Raw genomic sequence first — 27,458 nt, forward strand, 5'->3', positions numbered from 1 at the left:
ATTATTGAGAAAACCCAACCTTTTATAGAATACTGCTGTTGAAAGGACTTTTGAGTGGGTTGAATACTATCAAATCATTGTTTCTTGGGCAATACAGAGCGGAGGAAAAAAAATAAAAATAATTACTGAACAGGAGCGGATTCGGTGGGTTTGCATAGAGCTGCATTCCAGTGTCAGAATGTGGCATCAAAGGCTTCGTTTACCACGGTCACTTTTTTTTATCCTAAGTGACCAGGTGATGCATTAAGGCAACAGCAAGGTCCTCTTCATCCCTCAGGGTTTTGGAAACAGACCATGTTCCACCATTCTCAAACCACCTTCCTTTAACCCTGGCCTTTCACATAATGCAGGTCAACCCGCTTCCTCTAGCGATCACAGATCAGTGGTGCGCGGGCCTCACTCTGGCTGCTTCTCTGAATTCTGATTACTTAGCAAGTGCAGGAAGGCTCAGGAATGTCAGAATTACCCGGTCATTGCACGCAGACACTGGATAGACCTCTTCTTTTCTTCAGGATACTCTTTCTTTGTATCTTATTTCAAATCCCAGGGTCATCAGGGTGATAAGGGCACTTCTTAAACACTGGACAGCATGGTGGAGGTGAAAATCTGTTGTAAAATCTGAGGGATGTCCTTGGTGTCCATGGCAACGAAAGACCGGCCCGCTGGTAGAGTTCTCTGAAGCCTGTCAGGATGCATGGGGAAAGAAAATTACCATCGCAAACCAGGGTGCCCCCTCCACCTCCGGCCTCTGCAGACCTCAGCATCCGAATGGTTTCTTGGGAAGGGAACTTCTCACTTTTTAATATCTTGCCCCTGCTTGCAGTGGAACTGGCTGTTGCTAGGCAACAGAGAGCTACAGAGAGAGGCTTGCTGGAAGCACTGAACCGAAAGAAAGGTCTTTTCAGTGAGAAAATTGGGGAATTTGCAAGGAAAAAAATGCTCTCCCTTTTATGATGGTCGTTTCCTGGTATTTTATATTCCCTTGGCAGAACAGAGCCCTCAGGATCAATCTGGGACTAGCTCACCTAGATTCAGAGAACGTGTTGGCCTCACACTGTCCTACTAACTGCCTTCCTGCCTTAGAAAAACAGGCTTCAAGAAAAGCTGCCCAGCCAAACCTCAACTGGTTCTTTCTCTCTTCCTCTTGCGTTCTCTCTCTCCTCTCTCTCCCTTTCTCTTTTCTGCCCCACATCATACAATGTGAAACATAATCTGACTTACGCAATGCCTGCTTTGATGACACTGAGGTTATATGGGCTTATGTTAATTATTTTAAATGCCAAGTTATCATTCGGAACAAAGGGCCATTTTTAGAGGCAGTAAAAGTACAAGACACAGCTCTATCCCAAAGAGCGCCTCCTTTCACTGTGCCAGCAGTTTGGTTTTGGAATGACATTAATACAAGTCCACTCTCCTGTGCAGTATCATGCATTTGGCATGCCTGGTAGACCAGCTAATTCTACAATGTATCTCCTGCCAGTGGATGCTGGATCATTTCCCCAGGAAACCACAAGGGTATTATTGTGCTTTCTTAAGTGTTCAAACAGGATCTATTCACTAGAAAGACAAAATAGCTATTTCAGCTCAAACAGTATTTGTTGAGCTTGCCGTCTGGATTCATCCTGGGCTGGGCCTGAAGACAGTCTAAGCGGAAAAGGCATGGTCTGCATTTGAGGACATGGAAGTTCTCAAAGAGGCTAACACGCGCAACTGAGAGAGATGTGAAGTCATTTGTAATAACGCGACTGTAGTTATGTGGTATTAAGTCTGTTCTTAGCCGTGCCCTGAAATCCTACAGCAAATCAAAGGGAAGAGGAAAATGTCAGAACTTTGGACCCTAAACCATTTCCTAGTCTGTCCAGGACTCTGTGGGCTTCCCTGATAGCTCAGTTGGTAAAGAATCTGCCTGCAATGCAGGAGACCCTGGTTCGATTCCTGGGTCAGGAAGATCTGCTGGAGAAGGGATAGGCTACCCACTCCAGTATTCCTGGGCTTCCCTTGGGGCTCAGCTGGTAAAGAATCTGCCCACAATGCAGGAGACCTATGTTCGATCCCTGGGTTGGGAAGAGCCCCTGGAGAAGGGAAAGGCTACCCACTCCAGTGTTCTGGCCTGGAGAAGTCCACAGGCTGCATAGTCCATGGGGTTGCAAAGAGTCGGACACGACTGAGCAACTTTCACTTCCCAGGACTCTGTACCATAGGGTGAGACAGGTAAAAGAGGTGGAGAAACAAAAGGGCATGTGGGCTCTTGTGATGTAGGCAGGATTTTATTTTCTCTTTTGAGGAAAGATACTTTCAATTGTGTTTTCTGCTCCTTATAAGTACTTTAAGTAGAGAAAAACCATTTCTGTCTGTAATTCAGAAAGATAAATGTTAGTGTGTTTAAGAAACGAAAATGTTTCCAGATCTCTCCTTTCAGATGATCCATGATAGTATTTATTATCTGACCATAAGTCTCTCTACTGAATATTCAGCATATTTAGTGTAGCATCTTACTATAGATACAGACATATATGAAGGAGAAATACAAGAAGGAAGATTATCTGTCTATGTTTTTATATATATGTATCGGAGAAGGCAATGGCACCCCACTCCAGTGTTCTTGCCTGGAAAATCCCATGGACGGAGGAGCCTGGTGGGCTGTTGTCTATGGGGTCGCACAGAGTCGGACACGACTGAAGTGACTTAGCAGCAGTAGTATATATATATATATGTGCCATGGTCAAGTTGCTCAGTCATATCCGAGTCTTTGTGACCCCATGGACTGTAGCCTGCCAGGCTCTCCCATCTGTGGGATTTTCCAGGCAAGAATACTGGAGTGGGTGCCGTTGCCTTCCCCAGTCTATAGCTATGTAGACACACACATTAGATCTTATTTACGTGTATGTGTGTGTATGTTGGGCTTCCCTGGTGGCTCAGTGGTAAAGAATCTGCCTGCTATGTAGGAGCCACAGGAGATGTGGGTTTGATCTCTGGGTGGGGAAGATCTCCTGGAGAAGGAAATGGCTACCCAGTCCAGTATTCTTGCCTGGAGAAGCCCATGGACAGAGGAGCCTGGAGGGCTACAGTCCACAGGATCGCAAAGAGTCAGACATAATTGAAGTGACTCAGCACGAATGCACACATGTCTAGCATGTCTAAATACAATGTAGAGACACACATCCCTAATCTCTGATGCTACAAAAATAGTAGATGCTTGTTACTTGAATATGATTTGAGCATGAACTGAGCTTGACACCTTGATGTAAAAGGCAAAATGTATAAAATCTGCTTAATTTTATTGGTAGACAAATCAATTTGCTATTTATTTAATTGTTGGTTAAATATAAGCTGAAAAATAAATAAAGTATTGCTGCTCATCTAAATATAAGGTAGAAGATCCCATTCCCTCACCCAGACTGTCAGCTGCTTGAGGCAGCCGCTCTGGCTTCTGTTTCTCCCCCATGCCCCCCACCATCCCCGACGACGGGAAGCCTGTGAACCAGCACGTGTCAGCTACTCAGACCTCTCCACCCTTGCCCTCTGCTGTACCCTAAGGTGACACTTACCGGGCTGCTTGATCGCCTAAAGATCCAATAAAGATGGCGAAAGCGTTTACTTGAGGGCTGCTTGTCAGGATCTGGGCAAACTTGGCGGGGTGTATTCCATAGCGAGACAGGTTGGCATCACTTAAGACAATGACGAAGTACTCATCAGCTTCTTCTTTGACGATTTCCTTGATGGCATGTTCTGTCCCCTCTAAGGTGTGGTCCCCACTCATGCAGAACTGAGCGTGGGCGTGCATCGTCTGGGGGTAAGACATGGCACAAAAGCCACCAATGAGAAGCTTTCTTTAAAGAAAAAAACCCCAAACACGATTTTTCTATTGACAGTGAGAAAGCACAAATGCTCTGAGCGAGTTCCATGTAATTTGCACGTGAGACCCACAACAGTACACAGTGACATCTGGGTGTGGTCAAGTCTTTCATTAAAACAGGAAATGTTCCAAAATGATCCCAGTCAGCACTGATTTTTAAAACTCAAGCTGCCATTTAAAGTGAGAATATGTAGGGATTTCCCTGGTGGTCCAGTGGTTAAGAATCCGCCTTCCAGTGCAGGGGACGTGGGTTCCATCCCTGGCTGAGGAACTATGATCCCCCATGCTGGGGGGTAAGGAGGGGACACACAGCTACTACTGAGTCTTCACACTGCAGTGAAGACCCAGCACAGCCAATAAAAGCAAACAAACAAAAATCCAAAAAGCCTTAAAAAAAATGTCAGGAAATGTAAGAAGATATGAAGCTTGGTGTCACATGGGAGAATGGAGATAACACAGGAGAAAAATAAGGAATGGCTTGGGTTTCCAATAAACAAAATTATAATACTAAGCACTGTACTTAATAGGAATGGAGGAAATTTACTCTGATAAACACGATGAGTGTGTTTCTACTGTAGATCTAAGTATGTGAAACTGAATTTATTGTTAGAAAAATACTAAGAAATACATAAAATTGGGGTTAGAGAGTACTCTAGAAGGAGTCCTTCTTTTCCTTCTGAAATACGTAGGAGCTCAGAAGAACTCTATAGAATACAGGCTGTAGATCCTGATACTAACTGGAGTCCCCTAAAAATACATAGGAACAAAGTTTAAATTTTGTATGGTGTAGACCAGGAATTTCGGCATGATAAGTGCTTTCTCATATTAATGCTTAAATTTCTGTGAAACAGAAAGTCTTTTTGCTTCCAGTTAGCTGCTGCTTCTTCAGTGAATCTTTTCAGCGACCAGTAGATACTTTACCTAATCTGGTGGAAGGTTTCTTAATATAGAGGTAATTGAATGCATTTACCTTGAGAATTTCTAGTCTTTGCTTATTGTCCTTGGGGATTTTGTTAATTGGAACTAGACCAATGTTGTATCCATCTCCAGAGTGTCCAGCGACGTCATACTACAGGCAAGAGAATCAGATTTAGAATCCTCTGTCCACTAAAAAATGGTCACTGGGCCTATAAAGCTTCCAACTTTGTTTTGTTATTGCCCAGAACTGCCAAACCTAAGTCTGTGGGTGTTTACCAACAAAGGCAAAAAAAATCCATGCTCCTTCCCTTCTAGGCCATTCTCATTGATCTCTGCTCTCCAGCCGCAGGGAGAGAGTATGAGGAGGGCTTCAGGGGCTATCAAGAATTCCGTTCTTAACTTTCAGGGAGAGAGCTTCACAAAACATACACATTTGTACACACACACCCCACAGTGTCAGTAGGCAGAATTCTAAGGTGGCCTCCAAGATTCCTGCCCCCCCCCCGCCCCCCGGTATATACGACCTGTACAGTCTTCTCCCCTTAGATGTGGGCAGGACCTCATGATTATGTTATGTAAGGAGGCCAAAGGGATTCTGCAGATGTAATTAAGGTTACGAATCATCTGGCTCCGAGTTGATCAAAACAAAGATTATCTGGATGGGCCTAATTTAATCACATGAGCCCTTAAAAAGTAGAGAGATTTTTTTTCTTGCTGATAGTAGAAGGGAAAGACAGAGAGATTTGAGTGTGGGGAAATTTGATATGTGGGAGTTATCTGCGGTCTAGATGGTGGGCACCACAGAGCAGGACCCCAAGAATCACACATCTAGGAATGACCCTGCCTAAAAGCCAGCACTGAAACAGGGACCTCAGTTCTACAACCTCAAGGAACCAAATTCTGCCAGTTTGAATGGGCTTGGAAGCAGATTCTTTACCAGAGCCTTTGAGTAAGAGCCCAGGCTGGCTGACATCCTGATTTCAGCCTTGTAAGATTCTAAGCAGAGAACTCAACTGAGCCTGCCTGGAATTCTCAACTACAGAACTATGACTTTAACAAGCATTGCTTTAAGAAGCTAAGTCTATGGTAATTAGTTACACAGCAGTAGAAAACTAATACACATACCTTTTTTTTTCCCTGAACACAAAAGTGGAATATATTCACTGTAGAAATTACAGAAAAGCACAAAACAGAAAGTGAAGAGAACTAAAGAGCCTCTCAATGAGGGTGAAAGAGGAGAGAGAAAAAGCTGACTTAAAATTCAACATTCAAAGAACTAAGATAATGGCACCTGGTCCCATCACTTCACGGCAAACAGAAGGGGGAAAAGTGGAAGCAGTGACAGACTTTATATTTTTGGGCTCCAAAATCACTGTGGACAGCGATTGTAGCCATGAAATTCAAAGACGCTTGCTCCTTGGAAGAAAAGCTATGACAAACCTAGACAGTGTATTAAAAAGCAGAGATATCAGTTTGCTGACAAAGGTCCTTATAGGCAAAGCTATGGTTTTTCCAGTAGTCATGTACACATGTGAGAGCTGGACCCTAAAGAAGACTGAGCACTGAAGAAGTGAAGTTTTCGAACTGTGGTGCTGGAGAAGACTCTTGAGAGTCCCTTGGACAGCAAGATCAAACCGGTCCATCCTAAAGAAGATCAACCCTGAATATTCATTGGAAGGACTGAAGGTGAAGCTCCAATACTTTGGCCACCTGATGTGAAGAGCCGACTCATTGGAAAAGACCCCGATGCTGGGAAAGATGGCGGGCGAAGGGAGAAGGGGGTGGCAGAGGATGTGATGGCTGGATGGCATCACTGACTAATGGACAGGAGCTTGAGCAAGCTCTGGGAGCTGGTGGAGGACAGAGGAGCCTGGCATGCTGAAGTCCATGGGGTTGCAAAGAGTTGGATACAAGTTAGGAACTGAACTATAACAACAAACAAGTAAAAATTATCCATGATCCCATTACTGAAAGGTAACTTCTGTTAATGTTTTCTTATATAAGTTCATACACACACGTCAGCATCAACATGATTTTTAACTAATGGATAACACTGACCGTGTGATTTTATAATCTGCTTTTCTATTTAATAGTGCATGGCAGAGATTTTTCAGTTTAGCAAATACCTTTTAAATTTGCTCTCTCACAATGCACAAGAGAAAGTCTTGTCTGTTGAGAAAAGGCTGGAATTGAGACAGGGTATTGCGTTTTTACAGAATTTGGGAAGAAGTTTGGGATTTGAGGCAACTGTAATTGGAGCAAGGTGGTTCTCTCCAATTGTGGGGTTTGCCCCTAAATTCCCTTTCTCCTCTCATTTTCCTCTAAGAGTTTTTTGTGATACTGATATAAGGATTGGAATAGACCTCAGGGTATTTGAGCAACTGGGGGATCTGAAAAGAAAATTCTGGGTATGGGTCTGGGCCAAATATCTTAGGGATTCCTTGGAGTGCTACGGGCTTCCCTGGTGGCTCAGATGGTAAAGCCTGCAATGCAGGAGACCCAGATTCGATCCCTGGGTTGGAAAGATCCTGGAATGCTATGGGTCAAAATACTTAAGAATCACTACTATCTAGTCACCATCAGTCAATAGCTGTCTTTTGAACACCTACCACATGCAAAACACCACTTAAGGTGTTGAAAGTGTTAGTAGCTCAGTCACGTCTGACTCTTTGCGACCCCTTGGACTGTAGCCCACCAGGCTCCTCTGTCCATGAGATTCTCCACGCTAGAATACTGGAGTGGGTTGTCATTTCCTTCTCCAGGGGATCTTTCCGATCCAGGGACCAAACCCAGGTCTCCTGCATTGGGGGAAGTCCTAAGGTGTTGAGGGGAATGCAATGATTTCTTTCATGTCTATTCTTTTATATCTGGTGAGTTTTTTGAGGGCAAGGCTGTATCTTATTCATCTTAACACATTTTATTATCTACGAGTAGGCCTGGTGTGTTTATTGTTGAAATGCTTTGAGAGAGTTTGCAATCAAGTTTGGAAATTAAGAAGCTTTCCTTTCCCATGTGTGCTACATTCTTTCACAAATAAGTTCTTTAGAAGCTGGAATGCATTTTTTTCCCTCCCAGCACTCATGTGATACATGGTGGTTAACCCAAGCTAGCTGACAAAAACAACCCATAACATAACTGAAATCATGGCATTTAAAATGAAAAGTAGAACATTCTCTGTTGAAATAATTTTTATGCAAAAATAAGGAGTCAGAAGGCAGTCAGGTTACAGGGGGGAGATGAGTTCTATTCTAGACATGCTGGAACTGTGCATTTGGGAGACATCAGAGAAGAAACCTATTTCTTGTCGTCTGCGATGTGGCTGTCACCCTTAGGAGGGGTCAGTGTGACTCTCAATGGTGACTACACAGAGAGAGAAGAGCAGAGGGCCCCAACCAAGTCTTGGGGGGCACCCTCCTCGTTGAGGTGGAAGAAAGACCCAGGGTGGAGTGAAGAAGATGTGAAAGAGAAGTGGCGGATGCAGAGTACCCAGAATGGCCCTGGAAATCAGTGTGCATGGCTCAGAAGCGGCTGTGCAACTGTGCTGAGTGACATTCACCACGGCCAGCCAGGAGCAGGGTGACTAATGACCCCTGCACAGAGAATCACTGGAGGCCTTCGGGGGCACAATTTCAGTAAAAGGTTTGTGGTATGAGACAAAAATAGAACAGCATCTAGACAGGTGTTTGGGGAGAGGTGCCCCCATTTCATTGGCACCTTGTTGGCTATAAAGAGAGGAGACGACTCATTGGAAAAGACCCTGATGCTGGGAAAGATTGAGGGCAGGAGGAGAAGGGGGTGACAGAGGATGAGATGGTTGGATGGCATCACCGACTCGATGGCTGTGAGTTTAAGCATAGTGAAGGACAAAGAAGTCTGGCGTGCTGCCGTTCATGTGGTCGCAGAGTCAGACATGATGGAGCGACTGACCAACAACAAGAAAGGAGGCGGTGGGGAGAGATCAGGGTCACGGTCAGAGGGCCAAGTTTGGAGAGAGGGGAAGGACACGTTTTTCCTGAGACTAAAAGCAAGGCAGAGAGGATAAGAGTGGACAGAGACAAGTATACAATTGAAGGGATAAGTGGACAAATGAAGGCCCATATAGGATGTCTATTTAAAAGCTATAAATCATGGTCTCCTGTATCACAGGCAGATTCTTTACCGTCTGAACCACCAGGGAAGCCCATAAATCAGGCTGAAAATTGCTAAATAAAGTATGTTCTTCCTCTACTTTGATAAATAGACATTATAATGACCTGGAAAGCCAGGGTCAAATTCCGAACACTTGGATTCTCAAAGCTCCGTGCTAGAACACGGCGGTGTGGGCAGGACTGGCCCCTGGCTTGCAGCCCACGTCCTTCTCTCTGTAGCTGGCTCTGTCCCCACCTTGAGGGGCTCACAGGCACGTGTGTGGACACCCGGTTCTCGTGTCCACACGCCATCACACTTTTCTGTCCTCACAGTGCTGGCTGTGCACACCGTTGGCCAGTCTGGCCCAGGAAGATGGACCTAAGAAAGACGCCCAAGAAACAGACTTGGGGTCACCCGAGCAAAACAGCTGGGGATCCCAGGAACTGGGAGTAGGTTCTAGACACAGAATCTAAGTGGGCTTGCTCCACTGGCCCCACGGACTCTTCCCTCAATGGAAGGGCATGCTCAGAGGAGGGCCAGGGCAGGACATTAGTCTGTGCCTGATTTTAGAGTGTTTTATTAAAAATACAAAGGATGATATGAAAGAATATTGGGGGAAATTTGCCGATCCACTAAAAAAGCTTGGTAAGAAATGCTTTCCAGGGATATAACAAATTCCATATATGAAAAAAAAATCTCTGTATCTAGTTTGCTGTCATTGTCGTGAAAAGGTGGCAAAATTTAAAACCTAAAGGCAGCACAGCCCTGGACGATGGAGTGCTGGCTTCAGTATATGCCTGACCACGGTCACCAAGGGCTCAGCACGAGGACTGGCCTAGATGTGGAGAAAACCTGCACAATTCCTCCAGGGACGCAAGCGCCAGGCCCCGTCCAGACTGACTGACGATGGTCACGGCAGCAACTGTTCTAAATGGAGAACAATGGCGACCACAGCAGTACTCTTGCCTGGAACATCCCATGGACAGAGGAGTCTGACGGGCTGCAGTCCATAGGATCACAAGAGTCAGACACAGCTGAGCGACTAAACCACCGCTGGCCAGGCAAACTGCTCTCATCATGGGGCTGTGAAGTAATCTGTTATAACGGGAATCTTACACATGACGGGGTAAGATCAGTTCCTCGAAGCAGAAGTAAGTTTCTCTTATTTGGCTCAGATGATAGGGCTATAAATACATATTTGACTTTTTCTTCTCCTTTTAACTGATGGTTAACTATCTTACTGACCAGATGACGATGGGCGATACTATATAAATAACTATTTGACCATGTGGTCTGCTTACAGGGTTGCCACAACTGGTCACTGGAAGGGAAAAACTTGCTAGTTAATTATTAAACAAATAGTAGTCAGGCTTCCCTGGCGACTCAGGGGTAAAGAATCCACCTGCCGACGCAGGGGGACACAGGTTGGGTCCCAGGCCCCGGAAGATCCCACGTGCCCTGGAGCAATTAAGCCCCTGTGTCACAACTCCTGAGTCTGTGCTCTGGAGACTGCAAGCCACAACTACTGACCCCGCGAGCAGCAGCTACTGAGGCCCGAGTGCCCCGGAGCCTGGCTCACAGCAAGGGAGGCCATCATAATGAGAAGTCCTGGGACTGAACTAGAGCGAAGTCCCCGCTCTTCGCAACAGGAAAAAGCCTGCAGAACAATGAAGACCCAGTGCAGCCAAAAGAAAAACAAACAAAAAAATTTAAAAAACTATAAAAAAAAAAAGTACTCAAATGAATTGTTGGATGTTTCTTAACAAAAACAGATACTGATTGACTGAACCTCCACAAACATTTAGTCACAAAACAGTCTATCATTTGATAGATCTATCACTTAATTATCTGCCCAGGAGAAAAAAAGCATTCTATACTTTTTCGGGTAAATGAGATAGACAGGTGAGCTGCACACCTTCCTCCCTCCTCCCTCCCTCCCTTTATTCGCAGTAAGGAAAGTGCAGTTTGCAGAAAGGGCTGCCTTTGCCTGTGTCTAGCTGGTATTACAAAGGCTGAGAAGACACGCCTAAAGGACAGGATGAGGCTTTTAAAATAGCTTGCAGGCTCTGGTTCTCATCTTCCAAACGGGCTTGGGGATTCTTCCGGGTCCAAAGTAAATAAAATGCTTGAGAGGAATTCAAAGTACATCCAAATGTGAAGCATTCACTGGCGTTACTGGGGATCATGTTAAGCTTCCATGAAAAACCATCTTTCTATGTCGTAATTATCTGGGATCTGCTCTCCAAGGATCCCAACACACTTTATAGAGAGTAGTTTGCTAATCCTCAAAATCGTCTGGGTGAAAGGAAAAAGTATAAGAACTCATCCGTTTCTACCACCTGATTCTGCCACTTACCCAGTCCGTCGCTCGTAGGGACAGACAGGGTCTCACACCGGCTTCCAGGCAGGACTCATAGACCTCACTAAACAAGGACCTCATTGTTGCTGTCGACCGTCTAACATTTATTTTCTTTCTGTTTTTCTGCCTAACATTTAGACCACAACTTTTTCTAAGTAGCTCAAAATTTTTGTGATCATGATTTCTCCACTTTTCAGAGCCTCCCTAAAACCTCTGCAGAGTCCTGCATTTAACATCCAACATAAACATTAAACCACAGCAGTAAAGAAAAGTCTTAACTAGAGAGGACTGATTTTAATACTTTTTTTGCTTTAGAAACTTGTTTAAATACCCTTTTGCTATATTTTCTTTTGCAAATCTCATTTGTTCAGAGAAAGCCAGGAAAAAAATGAAAACAAATGCTGAGTTTCGGTCCAAGACACAAAAATTTATCATCAGATTAGAAGGATGATTTATAATATAATATTTAGATGGCAAAGAAAAGCTTTATTTCCAACAAAGAGCTACTAGCATTTTTATGAATAAGGTTTGTGTTTAAATTTCTGTTGGGAAGGATAATCATTTGCTAACTTTAGGAGAAATTGTGCTTTATTATACCTGTTGGGCTTCCCTGGTGGCTCAGGTGGTAAAGAATCTGCCTGCAATGTGGGAGATCTGGGTTCAATCCCTGGGTTGGGAAGATCCCCTGGAGGAGGGCATGACAACCCACTCTAGTATTCTTGCCGGAGAATCCCTACACACAGAGGAGCCTAGCTGCCTACAGCCCACAGTGTCACAAAGAGTCGGACACGACTAAGTGACTAAGCACATATCTCTATATTTTAAGTAGCAAGAGACAATCATTTGAGGCTATTTTGGAGATCTGATAATATGTGAAATTCTAATCTCCTTCTGGACCTACAAATACACCATTCTCAGGTAGGACTGCTGACAGGCAACCAGCCAAGGATTAGACAATAAATATAATTAAAAAGGTCAAGAGATGTGCCAGCAGAACTCTAGGGTGTAGACAATGATCTACAGTATCAGTTACTGCTAAGCTTTTCATAGAGAAGTCAGTGTAAAGAGAATGATGTTCTGGAGGTCACAGACTCTAGCCTTAGCTCCAACTTTAACAAGCTTTGTTAAGATCTTAGGTGAGTCACTTAACCCCTCCAAATCTTATTTCCACATTACAAATAATGCTGGCTTAGATGACCTCTAACCCTGTGTGCTTGTAAACCACTGAGCCTCTCTGACTAGTAGGGATGATCTCTGTTTCACCTAATCTCAGAGGGTCATTGAAAGGCTAGGACAATACATTTAGTGAGTATAATGTCAACGTTATGGTTTACAAAGTGCTTCTGTCTATCTCATTTCATTCTGATTTTCTCCACACCTTTGTGATTGGTGTTCTTAATATCATTTCCCAAATTAAAAAAATCGATGCTCAGAGAGATTAACAGGCTTTCTTAAGGTCAGAGATCTAGTGGTGGCGGAGGTGGAGTCTGAATCCGGGCACTCTAAGTCCAATGCGTTTACTGAAGAGAAACAACCGTTCCCTAACTACTGCCCGCCCCTCTAGCCTGTCCCAGTCTTTACCTAGGATTTTTGAACTTTCACATCTATGATTGAGTCCATTCTGAATTCTTGTTTAACTCTGAATGGACTTAGAGAAGTCTGTATACCCTTCTTCACTTTTACTTCCAAGCAGCAGCAAGAATGTATTCAGGAAATTCCCTGGTGGCCCAGTGGTTGGGACTCTGTGTTTCCACTGCCAGGGCTTGATCCCTGGTCACGGAACTAAAATCCCTCAAGCTATGTGGTGTGGACAAAAAAAATAAATAAATAAGTAGAAAAAAAGTCCATTTGGGAATTCTTTGGTGCTCCAGTGGTTAGGACTCAGAGCTTCCACTGCCATGGGCCTGGGTTCAATCTCTGGTTGAGGAGCTAAGATTCTGCAAGCTGCATGGTACAGCCAAAAAAAAAAAAAAAAAGAATTTATCCAAAGCCTGAGCTGATAAGATGATTGATTTCTCTTTCTAAATGTGTGAAACATGCCTGAGATATTAGAAAAAGGAGAGTGATAGATGCTGAACTAAGTTTTTGATAGAAGGAATTTTCCCAGCAGGTGCTGGTTTGAGTCACACCTTTCCACATCTTTCTGACCAAGGTATCTTTGAGAAAAGTATGTCTCCTACACCTCCTTTGGGTGATGGAGAAGATAAGAGTGCTTTATGTAAATGGTACATATGCACTAGAGAGGCAAATATCAATGAGCTTCTATTTATTCAGTTATTCAGTCATTCATCAAATAGTTTCTAAACGCCTAAGTCTGTTCCAGCTTTGTTATAGGGACTGGAGTTTCACTGAGGAGCAGGGTAGTCATGGAGCTTATATTCTAGTGGAGAAACGAACAAACAAGCAATCATATAAAGCAGGGTGATCTTGTGTGTACCCAGTTATGTTCAACTCTTTGTGATCCCAAGGACTATAGCCTGCCAGGCTCCTCTGTCCATGAAAATTTCCAGGAAAGAATACTCAAGTGAGTTGCCATTTCCTACTCTAAGTGATCTTCAGTTCAGTTCAGTTCAGTCGTGTCTGACTCTTTTCGACCCCATGAATCGCAGCACACCAGGCCTCCCTGTCCATCACCATCTCCCGGAGTTCACTCAGACTCACGTCCATCAAGTCGGTGATGCCATCCAGCCATCTCATCCTCTGTCATCCCCTTTTCCTCCTGCCCCCAATCCCTCCCAGCATCAGAGTCTTTTCCAATGAGTCAACTCTTCCCATGAGGTGGCCAAAGCACTGGAGTTTCAGCTTGAGCATCATTCCCTCCGATGAACACCCAGGGCTGATCTCCTTCAGAATGGTCTGGTTGGATCTCCTTGCAGTCCAAGGGACTCTCAGGAGTCTTCTCCAACACCACAGTTCAAAGCATCACTTCTTCGGTGCTCAGCTTTCTTCACAGTCTAACTCTCACATCCATACATGACCACTGGAAAAACCATAGCCTTGACTAGACGGACCTTTGTTGGCAAAGTAATGTCTCTGCTTTTTAATATGCTATCTGGGTTGTTCATAACTTTCCTTCCAAGGAGTAAGCATCTTTTAATTTCATTTGCTCCTAAATTACAGCTTTCCAAGTATACCGATTAGGCAGAAATAAAATGGCTGCAAGAACAAGGAATAAAACGTGAATGAAGAAAAGGCCATGAAGTGGGAGTCAGACATCCTGGCTGTTTACGGTTTAGCTGTGTGACTTTGGGATGTAGATTTTTATTTTCTCATCTTAAAACAGAGGCTGGTGAAAACAATTTCCAAGATCCTCTCTGCTCCCAAGACCCTGTGAGAATTCTGGGGGCCCACCCAAGAAATGGAACGAGAAAGTCTGCTTCACTTAGTTACAGGGACACCTGTGCCTGTTTTCTCCTGTCAAGGGAGTGAGTCATCTAAGTCTAGGTGGGGATGACTGTTCATTCCCGAAAAGAATGCCTCCAGAATCTGTAAGAAATAATGATCCAGTGTTGGCCCTAGAATAGCGGTTTTCTAACTCTAAAAAATTTTAAAGCAGTGGAATTCTTTCTCCAAATGAAATACTGCACAAAGCCCAGATTGTGAAATGTCATACAATATCAATACAAGTGGAATTGGTTTGGTGGAATTGGGGATGAAGGGGGAAGGGGTAAAATGTGCCGTCCACACACCTTCGCCCTCCGACATCCTCAGGGGCTCCTCCTACTCTGTTAGGGAGCCTCCCTGGTGGTCTAGTGATGAGGACTTGGCACTTTCTCTGCCGTGGCCTGAGTTCAGTCTCTGATCGGGGAACTAAGATCCCACGAGCTGTGCGGCGCAGCCAAAAGAAGAAAGATGAAACCACAGTCTTAGAAGTGATTTATATGTCTCCACGGAAACACTACATTTGAGAGGTTTTTTCCAAGTTCAACTTCTCAATAATTCAGCTTATTTTCTGGTGTCACTATTTGAGTGCTCAGTAGAGAAATACCTAACTTCTGGTGTTACTGAATATTTTGAAGGAAAAAAAAATTAAATTAGACATTAAGAGCTTTTGCAAAGGTGATCTGCTTTAAGGTTATAGTGAAAATATTCCCAGGGCTTGGAGAAATCATGAGGAACAAACTGGAATGAAGGTAAAGGAAAAAAACGCTTCCTGACTTAAATGAAATGGCTCCCTACTTTTCAGGCCAATGTTTAAGTGCTAGGTGACCATTAAAAATTCTGCTGGTTATAAGATTAGAGGACTTTATGCTGATTATTCGGAGAAGGCAATGGCACCCCACTCCAGTACTCTTGCCTGGAAAATCCCATGGACGGAGGAGCCTGGTGGGCTGCAGTCCATGAGGTCGCTAAGAGTCAGACACGACTGAGCGACTTCACTTTCACTTTTCACTTTCATGCATTGGAGAAGGCAATGGCAACCCACTCCAGTGTTCTTGCCTGGAGATCCCAGGGGCGGGGGAGCCTGGTGGGCTGACATCCATGGGGTCGCATAGAGTCAGACATGACTGAAGTGACTTAGTAGCAGCATGCTGATTATTAGCAAATAATGTTGCTCCTGTCTTAAGCCTTCTTCAGTGGTTCCTGAGAATAACTGAACTCAGTGCGTAGAACAATTATGAGAAACTTAAAAAATTCCAGATGCCTCTGAAACGTGTTCTGCCACTGAATTACTTTTTCTTTTCAGACATTCTTGCTCAAAGGTCCTTTCCTTCTCAGTAATTCTTACTTATGGATTTTGCTAAGCTGCAATAAAAGTGGAAAGTGAAGTGTTAGTTGCTCAGTCATGTCTGACTTGTCAAGACCCCAAGACTGTATCCCGCCAGGCTCCCCTGTCCATGGGATTCTCCAGGCAAGAATCCTGGAGTGGGTTGCCAGCTCCTCCAGGGGATCTTCCAACCCAGGGATCGAACCTGGGTCTGCTGCATTGCAGGCAGATTCTTTATTGTTTGAGCCCAGCTTCAACTTGGATTTGGACTCTAATGACCCAGAGCCCAGGAGCTGAGCCCAAGACAAAGAAAACACACAGCAGAGGCCAAGAGAGAGGCTGTGGGAAGAGTCCAGATCCCTGAGCCAGGCCAGTGGCTTCCAAAGTTTTTAAAGCAAACACAGACTAGAGAGCCTTACAACGGAGGTATAACTGCAGGAAGACAACATAAAGAACTTTCTGGAACTGGGGAGTAGGGAGGCTCAGCATATGCTGCTGAATTCCTAACATATGACAGCATATGCAATGCCATCCTGGGCTATGGAATATATAATTTTCACTAGGAACTCCTAAAACTGTCATTTGCTCATGCCTCATTTTATATTTGTTAAGTGACACACTTTCATTACTTATTCCTAGTCCTTATGTTTCCTTCAGAGAAGAGAACATCAAAGTATAGAGAGATTAAATGAGTTGGATATGATCACATAGTATAAAGATAGAGAACATGGACTTCCCTGGCTGTCCAGTGGTTAAGACTATGCCTTCCAATGCAGGGGGTGCAGGTTCGATCCCTGGTTGGGGAGCTAAAATCCCACATGCCTCCTGGCCGAAAAACCAAAACATAAAACAGAACCAACATTGTAACAAATTCAATAAAAACTTTAAAAATGGTCTTCTCAGTTCAGTTCAGTTGCTCAGTCATGTCTGACTCTTTGCCACCCCATGGACTGTAGCATGTCAGGCTTCCCTGTCCATCACCAACTCCCAAAGCTCGCTCAAATTCATGTCCATCGAGTCAGTGATGCCATCCAACCCTCTCATCCTCTGTCGTTCCCTTCTCCTCCTGCCTTCAATCTTTTCCAGCATCAGGGTCTTTTCCAATGAGTCAGCTCTTCGCATCAGGTGGCCAAAGTATTGGAGTTTCAGCTTCAGCATCAGTCCTTCCAATGAATATTCAGGACTGATTTCCTTTAGGATGGACTGGTTGGATCTCCTTGCAGTCCAAGGGACTCTCAAGAGTCTTCTTCAACACCATAGTTCAAAAGCATCAGTTTCGGCATTAAGGTTTCTTTATGATCCAACTCTCACATCCATATATGACTACTGGAAAACCCATAGCTTTGACTAGACGGACGTTTGTAGGCAAAGTAATGTCTCTGCTTTTTAATATGCTGTCTAGGTTGGTCATAGCTTTTCTTCCAAGGAGCAAGCGTCTTTTAATTTCATGGCTGCAGCCACCATCTGCAGTGATTTTGGAGCCCAAAAAAATAAAGTCTCTCTCTGTTTGCCATTAAGTGATGGGATCAGATGCCATGATCTTAGTTTTCTGAATGTTGAGTTTTAAGCCAACTTTTTCACTCTCCTCTTTCACTTTCATCAAGAGGCTCTTCTTCTCCCCCCAGAAAGATACAGAACCGAGTGAACGGGACTCTGTCACTTGATGTATATGTATCAGATGTCTCTGAGAAGGTACCCCCCCCAAAAAAAAAATCTGCCCACTGTGGCCACTGGCAGGGAGGGTAACTGGGAGCTGAGAGAGGGGAGCAAAGGCTCATTCTTCACCCTGACTTCTTTTGTGCCTTTTACACAGTGTACTATGTGCTCCCATTACTTGTATCTCAACATAGTTCATAATACACGGAGAAAGGTCTTGCAGAATGCACGTAGGCTCCATCCCGCCACCTGCTTGCCTTCTTCAAAGGAGGCCTGGTGAGTGCCAGCAGAGCCTGGGCAGCTGTGGATACTCAGCACCCTGGTTATGCTGGCAGGGGTGGTGGGGAGGCTATACACAGTGTCTCCAGTGTACCCGCTGCGGGGGGAAGCCTGTCAGGAGTTCTGGAGAATAGAGGCTATTGGGATGAGGTACATGACACGAAGATAAAGTAGCTGACAGATCCAGGATATTCTACCGGACAGATGATCTGGAGTCTCTAGAGAGTGGCCATCACGAAAAGGAAAATGACAGCGGCAGGAAAGGCAGTGGCCCAGGTTACCAGGGGCTAACAAGACAGGCACGAAAAATGAGGCGGGGACTGCGACCAAATCCCAGATTGAGAAAGATAGTTAGTAACTATTGGGATGGTTTATATTCCATAGCCCAGGAGGGAGGGCAACCATTGGGATAGTTGGGGAAAGTGAACAGGGCTGAATAATTAAAAAATATATACTGGAGTGTAGTAACACTCAGGCGATGGCACCCAACTCCAGTACTTTTGCCTGGAAAATCCCATGGACGGAGGAGCCTGGTGGGCTGCCGTCTACGGGGTCGCACAGAGTCGGACACGACTGAAGTGACTTAGCAGCAGCAGCAGCAGCACTGTGCTAGTTTCTGCTGCACAACAAAGCAGATCAGCCCCATGTTTCCATGTGTCCCCTCTGCTTTGGATTCCTTCTTGTCTAGGCCACCAAGGAACACTGAGTAGAGCTCCCTGTGCTGTCCAGTAGGTTCCTGTTAGTCTCTATTTTATACACAGTATCAATAGTGGATATATATTAATCCTAATCTCCCAACTCATCCCCCCTCCCTCCTCAGTATCCACACACCTGTCCTCTACCTCTGTGTTTACAATAGAATATTACTCAGCCATAAAAAGGAACGAAACTGGGTCATTTGTAGATGAGAATGGACCTAGAGACTGTCGTCTAGAGTGAAGTAAGTCAGAGAGTGAAAAACAAGTATGATATATTAACCCATACATGTGGAGTCTGAAAACACTGGTATAGATGACCTTATTTACAAAGCATAAATAAAGACATGGATTGCATATTATAAGTATGATGAAATTATTGATGATTTTCTTAGAAGTAATAATGATATTGAGATCATATTAGGGAATGTCTTGACTCTTAGCAGAAGTATAGTAAAGTATTTAGAGATAAAGAAGTATGACAGTTAGGACTTACTTTCCAATGCATCAGAGAGGATAAAAAGAGTATATATTCAGAGAGGAACATAAAGCGGATGAGGGAAAAAGGGATCACTTGGTGAATCTAAGCAAAGGCACACGGGTGGTCATCTTACAGTTCTTTCAACTTTCTTGTAGATGAAACCTTTTTCAAAATAAACAAATTTGGAAATAAAGGGGAAAAGTTTAAAAACAAAACAAAACAGGGAAAACAAAGAGAAGCGTCCTGGGCTAGTCTAGCCTTCCGCCTCTGGGCCAAGCCCGTAAAGTCTCTGAGTCTTGGTTTCCGGTCTGAGGAATGAGAAAACTGGAGGGAGTGAACTGTGAGGTGACCGCAGCTCTAAAGGGCAGGGTCACAGTGAGGAGTCTGCAGGCGCAGGACCGGAAGTCCTCCGCATCCTGACTTCCCTCCCCCTCCCTCCAGACGCCCAGTGAAGGACCACTTCTCCTCAGAGAGCTCATCTTGTGAAATCGTAAGGATTTTCTCCTTCTGTTGTGAAGACTTTAATCCTTCTAGTTTCATAAGACTTTCTGTGCTCTTAAAAAGACAACTGCAGGAACTAGATGTAGTAAATGTGAGGGGTATAAAAGAAAATGCACAAAATCAAAACCGTTAAAGTACTTCCTGTTAAAAATCAAATAGCATAAAACACGATGAAGCTTCGAGCCCTGAAAGACCTTTATTGTATCTCAGTGTCTTCCTGTAATTTCACCTGGATTTGTCAGTAAATCAAGTATATTTCAATAAAAATGCTTAGAAAGTCAAATATAACTATGTTACCTTCTCAATATTTCTGTAGTTTCACAGATTAAAAAAATGAGGAAATTCTTTACAGTGTTGGGGCAATTGAAGAGACCCTCACAAGTACCGTATATTAACGCATATATGTGGAATCTGAAAAGACTGGCATAGGTGATCTTATTTACAGAGCAGAAATAGAGACACGGACGTAGAGAACAAACGTAGGGATACCAAAAGGGGAAGTGGGGGAGGAGATGAACTGGCAGATTGGGATTGACGTGTGCACACTATTGACATGTGTCTGTGCTCATCGTGTCCAACTCTTTGCGACCCCATGGACTACAGAGGAGCCTTCCAGGCAAGAATACTGGGGTAGGTTGTCATTTCTTCCTTCAGGGCATCATCCTGACCCAGGATCCAACTCCTGTGGCTCTTGCATTGAAGGGCAGTTTCTTTTACCACTGAGTCACCTGGGCAGCCCCTACACTATTGATACTCTTGTCAGTAAGGGTGGCTCACTGCAGCTCTGATGCTCAATGGAAGAAGAAAGGGCTCTGTATTTTGAACCACTTCCCACCCTCTGAGTGTTTCCTCCATGCCCAAGCACTAAGAAACCAGTTAGAAGATCCCATACTTTTCTGTTCCTTATCAGTTCCTTATCATACTTTTTTGTTCCAAAGAAAGAGTTCTTTGTTTCCTTATTTATTATCATCTATCTGGGCTTCGGTGGCCCTAGTGGCGAAGAGCCCACCTGCCAATGCAGGAGACATAGGAGATGCGAGTTCCACCCCTGGATCAAGGCGATCACCTGGAGAAGGAAATGGATACCCACTCCAGGATTCTTGCCTGGAGGATTCCATGGAGAAAGGAGCCTGGCATGCGATGGTCCACGGGGTCACAAAGAGTTGAACATGGCTGAAGTGACTTAGCAAGCACACGTGAAATAGATAACTAATGAGAACCCAGCGTATAGCACAGATGCTCTGCTCAGTGCTCTGTGGTGATCTAAATAGGAAGGAAAGCTGAAAGAGGGGATATGTGTATACAGATAGCTGATCACTTTGCTGTACAGTAGAAATGAACACAACATTGTAAAGAAACTATGCCCCAATAAATTTTTTTCAAATAATAAAAAGAAAAAAGGTGGGAAAAGCCCTAAAAAAAAAAAAAAAGAGAGAGACTGTGAGCAAAATACTACTTTGGGGATGGTTCCCCAAAGGCGGGTGTCTGGAGAGGTGTGCTGTGCTGTGTCTTTATTACTGCATGCCTCTGTGGAGTCATCTATCAGAATTAATTTTTATAGGTCTTCCTTGAAAGGTTACAAGCTCAAGGTTGGCAGGCAACGCTGTACCTGAAAGACCACTGCTCTTAGCAAGTGCTCAATCAGCGCTTGTAATTTTGTTGAATTTAGCTGAAATTCAGCAGGTCATGTGCCAACAATTTGTTTTCTAATTGTCAATCAGAAACAAAACAAAACAAGATCTTGTGAATGCTTATTTCTTTGATATTATTTCTTTTTTTGTACAACATGTCCAGTTTGGCTAATTGTTCTTCCAGATTACAGACTTTTAACGGTGAGAATTAGACAAACACAAATCTCTCCATATATTCCGCATGTGTGATGCAGTGAAATGTCCAACACGCTCCCTCCCTGTTAGCTTGGTCACTTCCTGCCTTCTGTCTCAACCTTTACCCAGTCCTGGGGAACTCTGTCAGTCCATTTCTTGCTGAACTTCTACTGAATCTTTCTAAAAATCTGCAAGAAGTAGCTTCACATACAGAACAGTTCCATTCTCATAGACATAGAAATCCTCTTTCTAATGGAAAAATTTTTTCTAGGTAACTATGAATATCTAGATAACTCTGGGCTTCCCATGTGGCTCAGTGGCAAAAAGAATCTCCCTGCCAAGACAGGAATTGTCAGCAACCCCAGTTTGATCCTTGGGTCCAGAAGATCCCCTGGAGAAGGAAATGAAAACCCACTCCAGTATTCTTGCTTCTTGCCTGGAAAATCCCACGGACTAGAGGAACCGCGTGGGCTAGTCCACAGGGTCGTAAAGAGTCGGACACGACTGAGCATGCACGCACCACATATATGAATATGCCGGTTTTAACTGTGGAATGTTTGCTGTGGTTTATGAGGAGTTAAAATCTTCATGTAACTCAAAGGGAGCTCAAAGGGAGCTGAGGTACCCTGGGCTTTAAGATCCACAAGAGAAGTGAATGGGCTGATCTAATTATTCGCAGAACCCAAGGTTTTAAAACATGGGTGGGATTTATGCTGGTACAATGGATGTCTAACCATCTACTTCAACACAGTGGTCCACGTGATTGAAGAATTATGCTCCATCTTATACTAGCAAAGACCTAAATTACTTAAAAATGTTAAACCCATATGACATAAAAAAGTACATACACAGTGGAATATTACTCAGTCATAAAAGAATGAAATAATGCCTTCTGCAGCAACATGAATGGACCTAGAAATTATTGTACTAAGTGAAGTAAGCCAGACCAAGACAAGTATCATATGAGAACACTTATATGCAGAATCTAAAAAAGAAAAAAAAACCCAAATGAACTTATTATTGTACTAAGTGAAGTAAGCCAGACCAAGACAAGTATCATACGAGAACACTTATACGTAGAATCTAAAAAAGAAAAAAAAAACCCAAATGAACTTATTTTCAAAACAGAAAGAGAGTTATACACACAGAATACAAACTTATGGTTATCAAAGGGGAAAGGGATGAGGGGAGGAGTACATTAGGAGGATGGGATTAACATACACACACCACTATATATAAAATAGATAAGCAACAAGGACCTACTGTATAAAACAGGGAACTACACTCAGTATCATGTAATAACCTATAACAGAAAAGAATATGAAAAAGAATATATATATATATGAATCACTTTGCTGCATACCTGAAACTAACATGATATTTTAAATCAACTGTACTTCAATAAAACATTTTAAGAAAACACAGAAAAGTAAAAAAAAAATCAAAATCAAGAAAAACTCATTTGAAGGGAGGGAGGGCCAAGGAGGGAAAGCGCTGAACACTCGTCTGGGAGCCGTAAGGCAGAACAGGGCCGGCCTGGCCGTGCTCGGATCGTGGCACAGAGACTCCTGGCAACTGAACCCAGGAGGGGTCTGGGGCAGCCCCGTGGTGCTCACTGGTCACCAGGGGCAGCGAGTTCTAGCTCCTCAGGGAGACAGAGCTGTTCCCCATGGCAAGGGCCCACATCCCACTCATGTTTGCAGGACATGGACGCTTATCCCTTCATCGTAAAAGGATTCACACAGAGCTTCACACAAGGGACTCTGGGAGCCTCGCAGCCTCGAAAGGGGGCCCAAAGTCAATGAAGCGGCGGGTTTCAGTCTGCTTCTTGCTGTATCCATCACAACACACGGACATGGCTCAGCACAGTAATCCCCAGGTGTGGGCGGGATGTCAAGCTAAGTCACGGGAGATGGGCTGTTTCTGAAGGACGTGTTTGATCCCCAATGCGGTTGAGAACATTTAGGATAGACTGAGTACCCGTGACCCATGGCTGCACATATATTGCTCCTCTCAACTGAACTGCTGATAATAATTACTCAGCACCGTGTTCAGGTTATTTGCTCTGGTCAAAGCCAGGAGTACGGGTGCCCTTCGCAGAGCTCAGGTCTCTGAAGGAGGAGGCAAAGCAAACTCAGCGATGACAAAAGGGATATCACTGAAAGGGGATCATTTCTCCCAGGGCAAGCACCTTTGCCGTCAGCTGTGTGACCCTCCCTGTGAGCCAAGGCAAGACAATGCTGAGAACCGTGATAGGCGGCCTGGTTGGTGATGCAGCAGGCATGGATGGGTGGGTGAGGGGTGCTGGGGTGGGGATGGTGGCCCTGAGAAACCTGGGGAGACGCCTGCCGTGCTTCTATCTGCCTGTTTCTGCCCCTCCCCACCCCACTCCAACGTGCGGCTTCCTGGGTGGCTCAGCGGTAAAGAATCCGCCTGCCGATGCAGGAGACGCAGGTTCCATCCCTCGGTTGGGAAGATCCCCTGGAGAAGGAAATGGCAACCTGCTTCAGTATTCTTGCCTGGGAAATCCCATGGACAGAGGAGCCTGGTGGGCTCTAGTCCAGAGGGTGCCAAAAGAATCTGACACGAAACAACAACAACGGCAACACCACAACATCGCACAACTTGTCAAGGGAAGTGCTTTCTTCTGTAGCTACTGGTCTTTAGGTCACAGTCTTATCATTTTCTGATTATTAGAGCAGATGAAACAGAAGGCCCCCTTTCTCGGTGCTGACAGATGGGGTGATGAGAAGATGAAGACCCTGTCTGCTCCAGGTGAGCACCCCCCAGCCAGCCTCATGTCCTGACTCGGGGCGACTTCTGGGCAGATGGGGTCTGGGGTGCCTCTCACCCTCCACAGTTCACGCCATTACCTTAAACTTCTCCTCATAGTTCTCGAAGGCCTCCATGACCATGCACACAGCTTCCATCGAGCGCTCAAGCCGGCCATCCACCCCGTTGAAGCGGTACATGCTGCCCGACACGTCTACCACCAGGCGCAGGCGCTTGGGTTTCTGTTGGGGGCTGCCCATCTGAGGGAGGGATGACAGAAAGGCCTTGAGAACCAGAAACCATCACTGGCTGCTGTTCTGAGGGGTCTCACGCCAGCCCCAGAATGCCAGCGGCCAGGTAGGTAGGTCAGCTGTAGGCTGCGCCCTGCACAAGGCTGTCCTGGCAGGTGGGGAGGCATGGGTTGCTACTGTTGGGAATCGGGTCGCACAGCAGGTGAGTAGCAGGCTCCCCGTCAATCATATTACCTCCCAAGCTCTGCCTTATGTCAGATCAGCGGCGACATGAGATTCTCATAGGAGCACAAACCCTACTGTGAACTGCGCATGTGAGGAATCTAGGCTGCATACTCTTTATGAGAATCTAATGCCTAATAATCTCATTCTGAAGATGAGATGGTTGGATGGTATCACCGACTCAATGGACATGAGCTTAAGCAAACTCCGGGAGATAGTGGAAGACAGGGAAGCCTGGCGTGCTGCAGTCTACAGTGTAGCAAAGAGTCAGACACGACTTAGCGACTGAACAATAACAATTATTTCATCATATAATCACAATGTAATAATAATAGAAATATCAATAAAGCGCACTATAAACAAAATGTGTTTGAATCATCCCGAGACCATCCCCCCCACCAACCCCGCCTGGTCCGTGGAAAAATTGTCTTCCATGAAACCTGTCCCCGGTGCCCAAAAAGTTGGGGACTGCTGATCTACAGAATTTCAGTAAATGGAGCTTCAGATTTGTGTTGGTAGTTGGGGCCACACGGGGGAGGATTTTCCTTTGGAATATGGTCCTTTGGAGGACCAACCTAGTCCAGTAAGACTTCCTTAATGAGACTGATGCCATCTTAAAAACAATAATCAGGAAAGAATATAAACCCCAATGTGTCATTTTCCATTAAGCTTTAGAACCAGTTTCTCTAGGAAGATGGAGCTATTCTGGCAGCCCACAGCGATTTTACCTGTTGTGTGGTGACCTGAAAATCACTTCCACATGGTCAGTAAGAAATGTCAGATTCCTAAAATCAGGGATGTGAGGGGCAGGGGCCTCTTTCAAAGAAGTGAAGGAAAAACTCTCTTCCTGTCTTTTGTCTTTAGGAAGCTTTCAGTTTTCTACTCCTTCCAGTGACTGAATTACTGCTTCTTTTTACTTTTCCTGGCATTAAAGGCATGAACGTGGCATCGAACTACAGGTCAGCAAGAACCATCAATTAAAATGTGAAACGCTTAGGAGTTTGAGTTTGGTTTTGGACCCAGGCCTGCCGATGTGCAGAAAGAAAAACAAAAGTATGCTTGTCAGATTTACTTACAAGAGAAAAAGGAGAAAAATTCCAGATTATTCGGTTACCATACACTCGGTGACATGTATGAAAACGAATGAGCAAAGTTAGTCATTTGAAGAAAATGCTGTGGGTTCTGGAGTGTACTGGTTGGAGACAGATTCAGTGTACTTCTGAAAAGCTCGTTGAGTCTGCCTGCGTCAGGCACTGCCTACAGTGCCTCGTGCTGCCATGACGACCCACACTTTCAGATGTATTTAAGCACAGTGGTGGCCCACAGTGAGTCCGTGAAGAAAGCGGCCACTGGCTTATACCAGCATGGCCCCCTCCACCCCACCGACCCCCCAGGTCTCAGTGGCTGCTCAGCAATTCCAGTTATTCGAGGATTTTCAAAGTCCAGAGCCCTCTAAGAGATTCACCTACTTGCCATTTTTTGCCTCTTGTATTAGTGCAAATATTTTAATGTTATGACTCTTAAACTTTACACTCTGGGAGAAATCCTTATTTTCTAAAAATTTCTTTGGTCACAGGATAAACACAGATCTTTAAAGGAACAGAAGAGCAGAAAACCACTAAGGTGGCTCTAGTGTTCTCATCTGTGTCACCCTCTGGGATTCAGGGACACGGAGTGACTTGCGTTTCCCCTCTAGGGCACCGCTCTGTGTCCTGGGGGCTCGTCTGCGAGATGGCAGCGGCCTCTCTGGCTTCCAGCGGCTGCTGGCAGGCACTGGCGGGACACCAGAGCCGGGGGTGGCATGTTCATTTCCTCTGCCCCCGTCCCACGGCCCGAGGGTGGTCCTCCTTCTGCTTACGGCCGCGGCCCTTGGCGGGCAGCCCTCTCCATGACCCACCGTGTCCAGGTTCCAGTAAGTGCCCTCTCCTCCGCCCTTTCACACTAAGGGCAGATCCTTGCTGTTGGAAGACCACACTGTCTCTTTTTGGACTTCCTACACCCCACCCTTACTTGTGTAAACAGTCTTTTTATTAGGTTCCCTCAAATGCTCAATTTGAGTGTGCCTGGTATTTCTTGACTCATGCTGGAATCTTGATTCATATAATAAACAGTGTAATGTTTATGTTTTCTTCTAATTAAAAAAATATATATAATGCTTTCCTTGATGGCCATATTCAGGGTTTGTAGTCTTTCGACTAAAACAGCGACTCCAGGAAGCGTCTGCCTGTGAAGAAGGTCAAATTACAGATCGAGGCTCCCAGGGCACCATGCTTACCTGTGGCTCCAGCTCACCCCGGCGTTTGTAGATGGCTTTTTCTCCAGTCAGCCCATCAATGATCTTGGCATCATCTAGCTCCCCAGTAGCCTGGTGTCTTAGCCACTGTCTTTCTTTACCTTTAGCCTACAAAGACACACATGTGAATGCTTACTTTAGTTCTGGAGAGTCCCTGATACATTTTATGCATGAATAACAGGAAACACGGAGCTTCCCTGGTGGCTCAGTGGTAAAGAATCTGCCTGTCAATGCAGGAGACAAGGGTTCGATCCCTGGATTGGGGAGATTCCATGGAGAAGGAAATGGCAACCCACTGCAGTATTCTTGCCTGGAGAATCCCATTGACAGAGGAGCCCATGGGGCTGCCAAAGAGTTGTACGTGACTGAGCAACGAAATAAACTGAACAACAGCAACAGGAAACACACCAGGGATCTTTTCAATACGTGCTGGCTCTGCACGAGCGCAGCTTCATAAATGGACTGGTTTCGGCTCTGCTGACAAAGAAATGCCCTTTGTGTAGATTTTGTCCG

General features: G+C 44.9%; 1 protein-coding gene across 1 annotated transcript; it reads right to left on the reverse strand.

Annotated features, from left to right (window-relative positions):
• Nucleotides 1–6: 6 nt before the first annotated feature.
• LOC104993074 (von Willebrand factor A domain-containing protein 8-like) lies at nt 7–27,169 on the reverse strand. The gene is made up of 5 exons (XM_010846178.1): nt 26,928–27,169; nt 24,281–24,439; nt 4,827–4,925; nt 3,549–3,787; nt 7–682 (listed from the first exon to the last, which is right to left on the reverse strand). Exons 2-5 carry the CDS (start codon nt 24,437–24,439, stop codon nt 574–576), a joined length of 606 nt encoding a protein of 201 aa, XP_010844480.1. The 5' UTR covers nt 26,928–27,169; the 3' UTR covers nt 7–573.
• Between the last annotated feature and the right edge of the window lie 289 nt (nt 27,170–27,458).

The sequence above is a fragment of the Bison bison genome, unplaced genomic scaffold (genome assembly GCF_000754665.1).
Source record: "Bison bison bison isolate TAMUID 2011002044 unplaced genomic scaffold, Bison_UMD1.0 scf7180017864232, whole genome shotgun sequence".
NCBI lineage: Eukaryota > Metazoa > Chordata > Mammalia > Artiodactyla > Bovidae > Bison > Bison bison.

Excerpts from the sequence above, each read along its gene's own strand:
- LOC104993074 (XM_010846178.1), bottom strand. The coding sequence starts at position 24,439 with ATGGGCAGCCCCCAACAGAAACCCAAGCGCCTGCGCCTGGTGGTAGAC. Across the intron at positions 4,926-24,280 it reads ACTATGAGGAGAAGTTTAAG|TATGACGTCGCTGGACACTC; the intron begins GTAATGGCGTGA and ends TCTTGCCTGTAG. Across the intron at positions 683-3,548 it reads TTAGGCGATCAAGCAGCCCG|GCTTCAGAGAACTCTACCAG; the intron begins GTAAGTGTCACC and ends GCATCCTGACAG.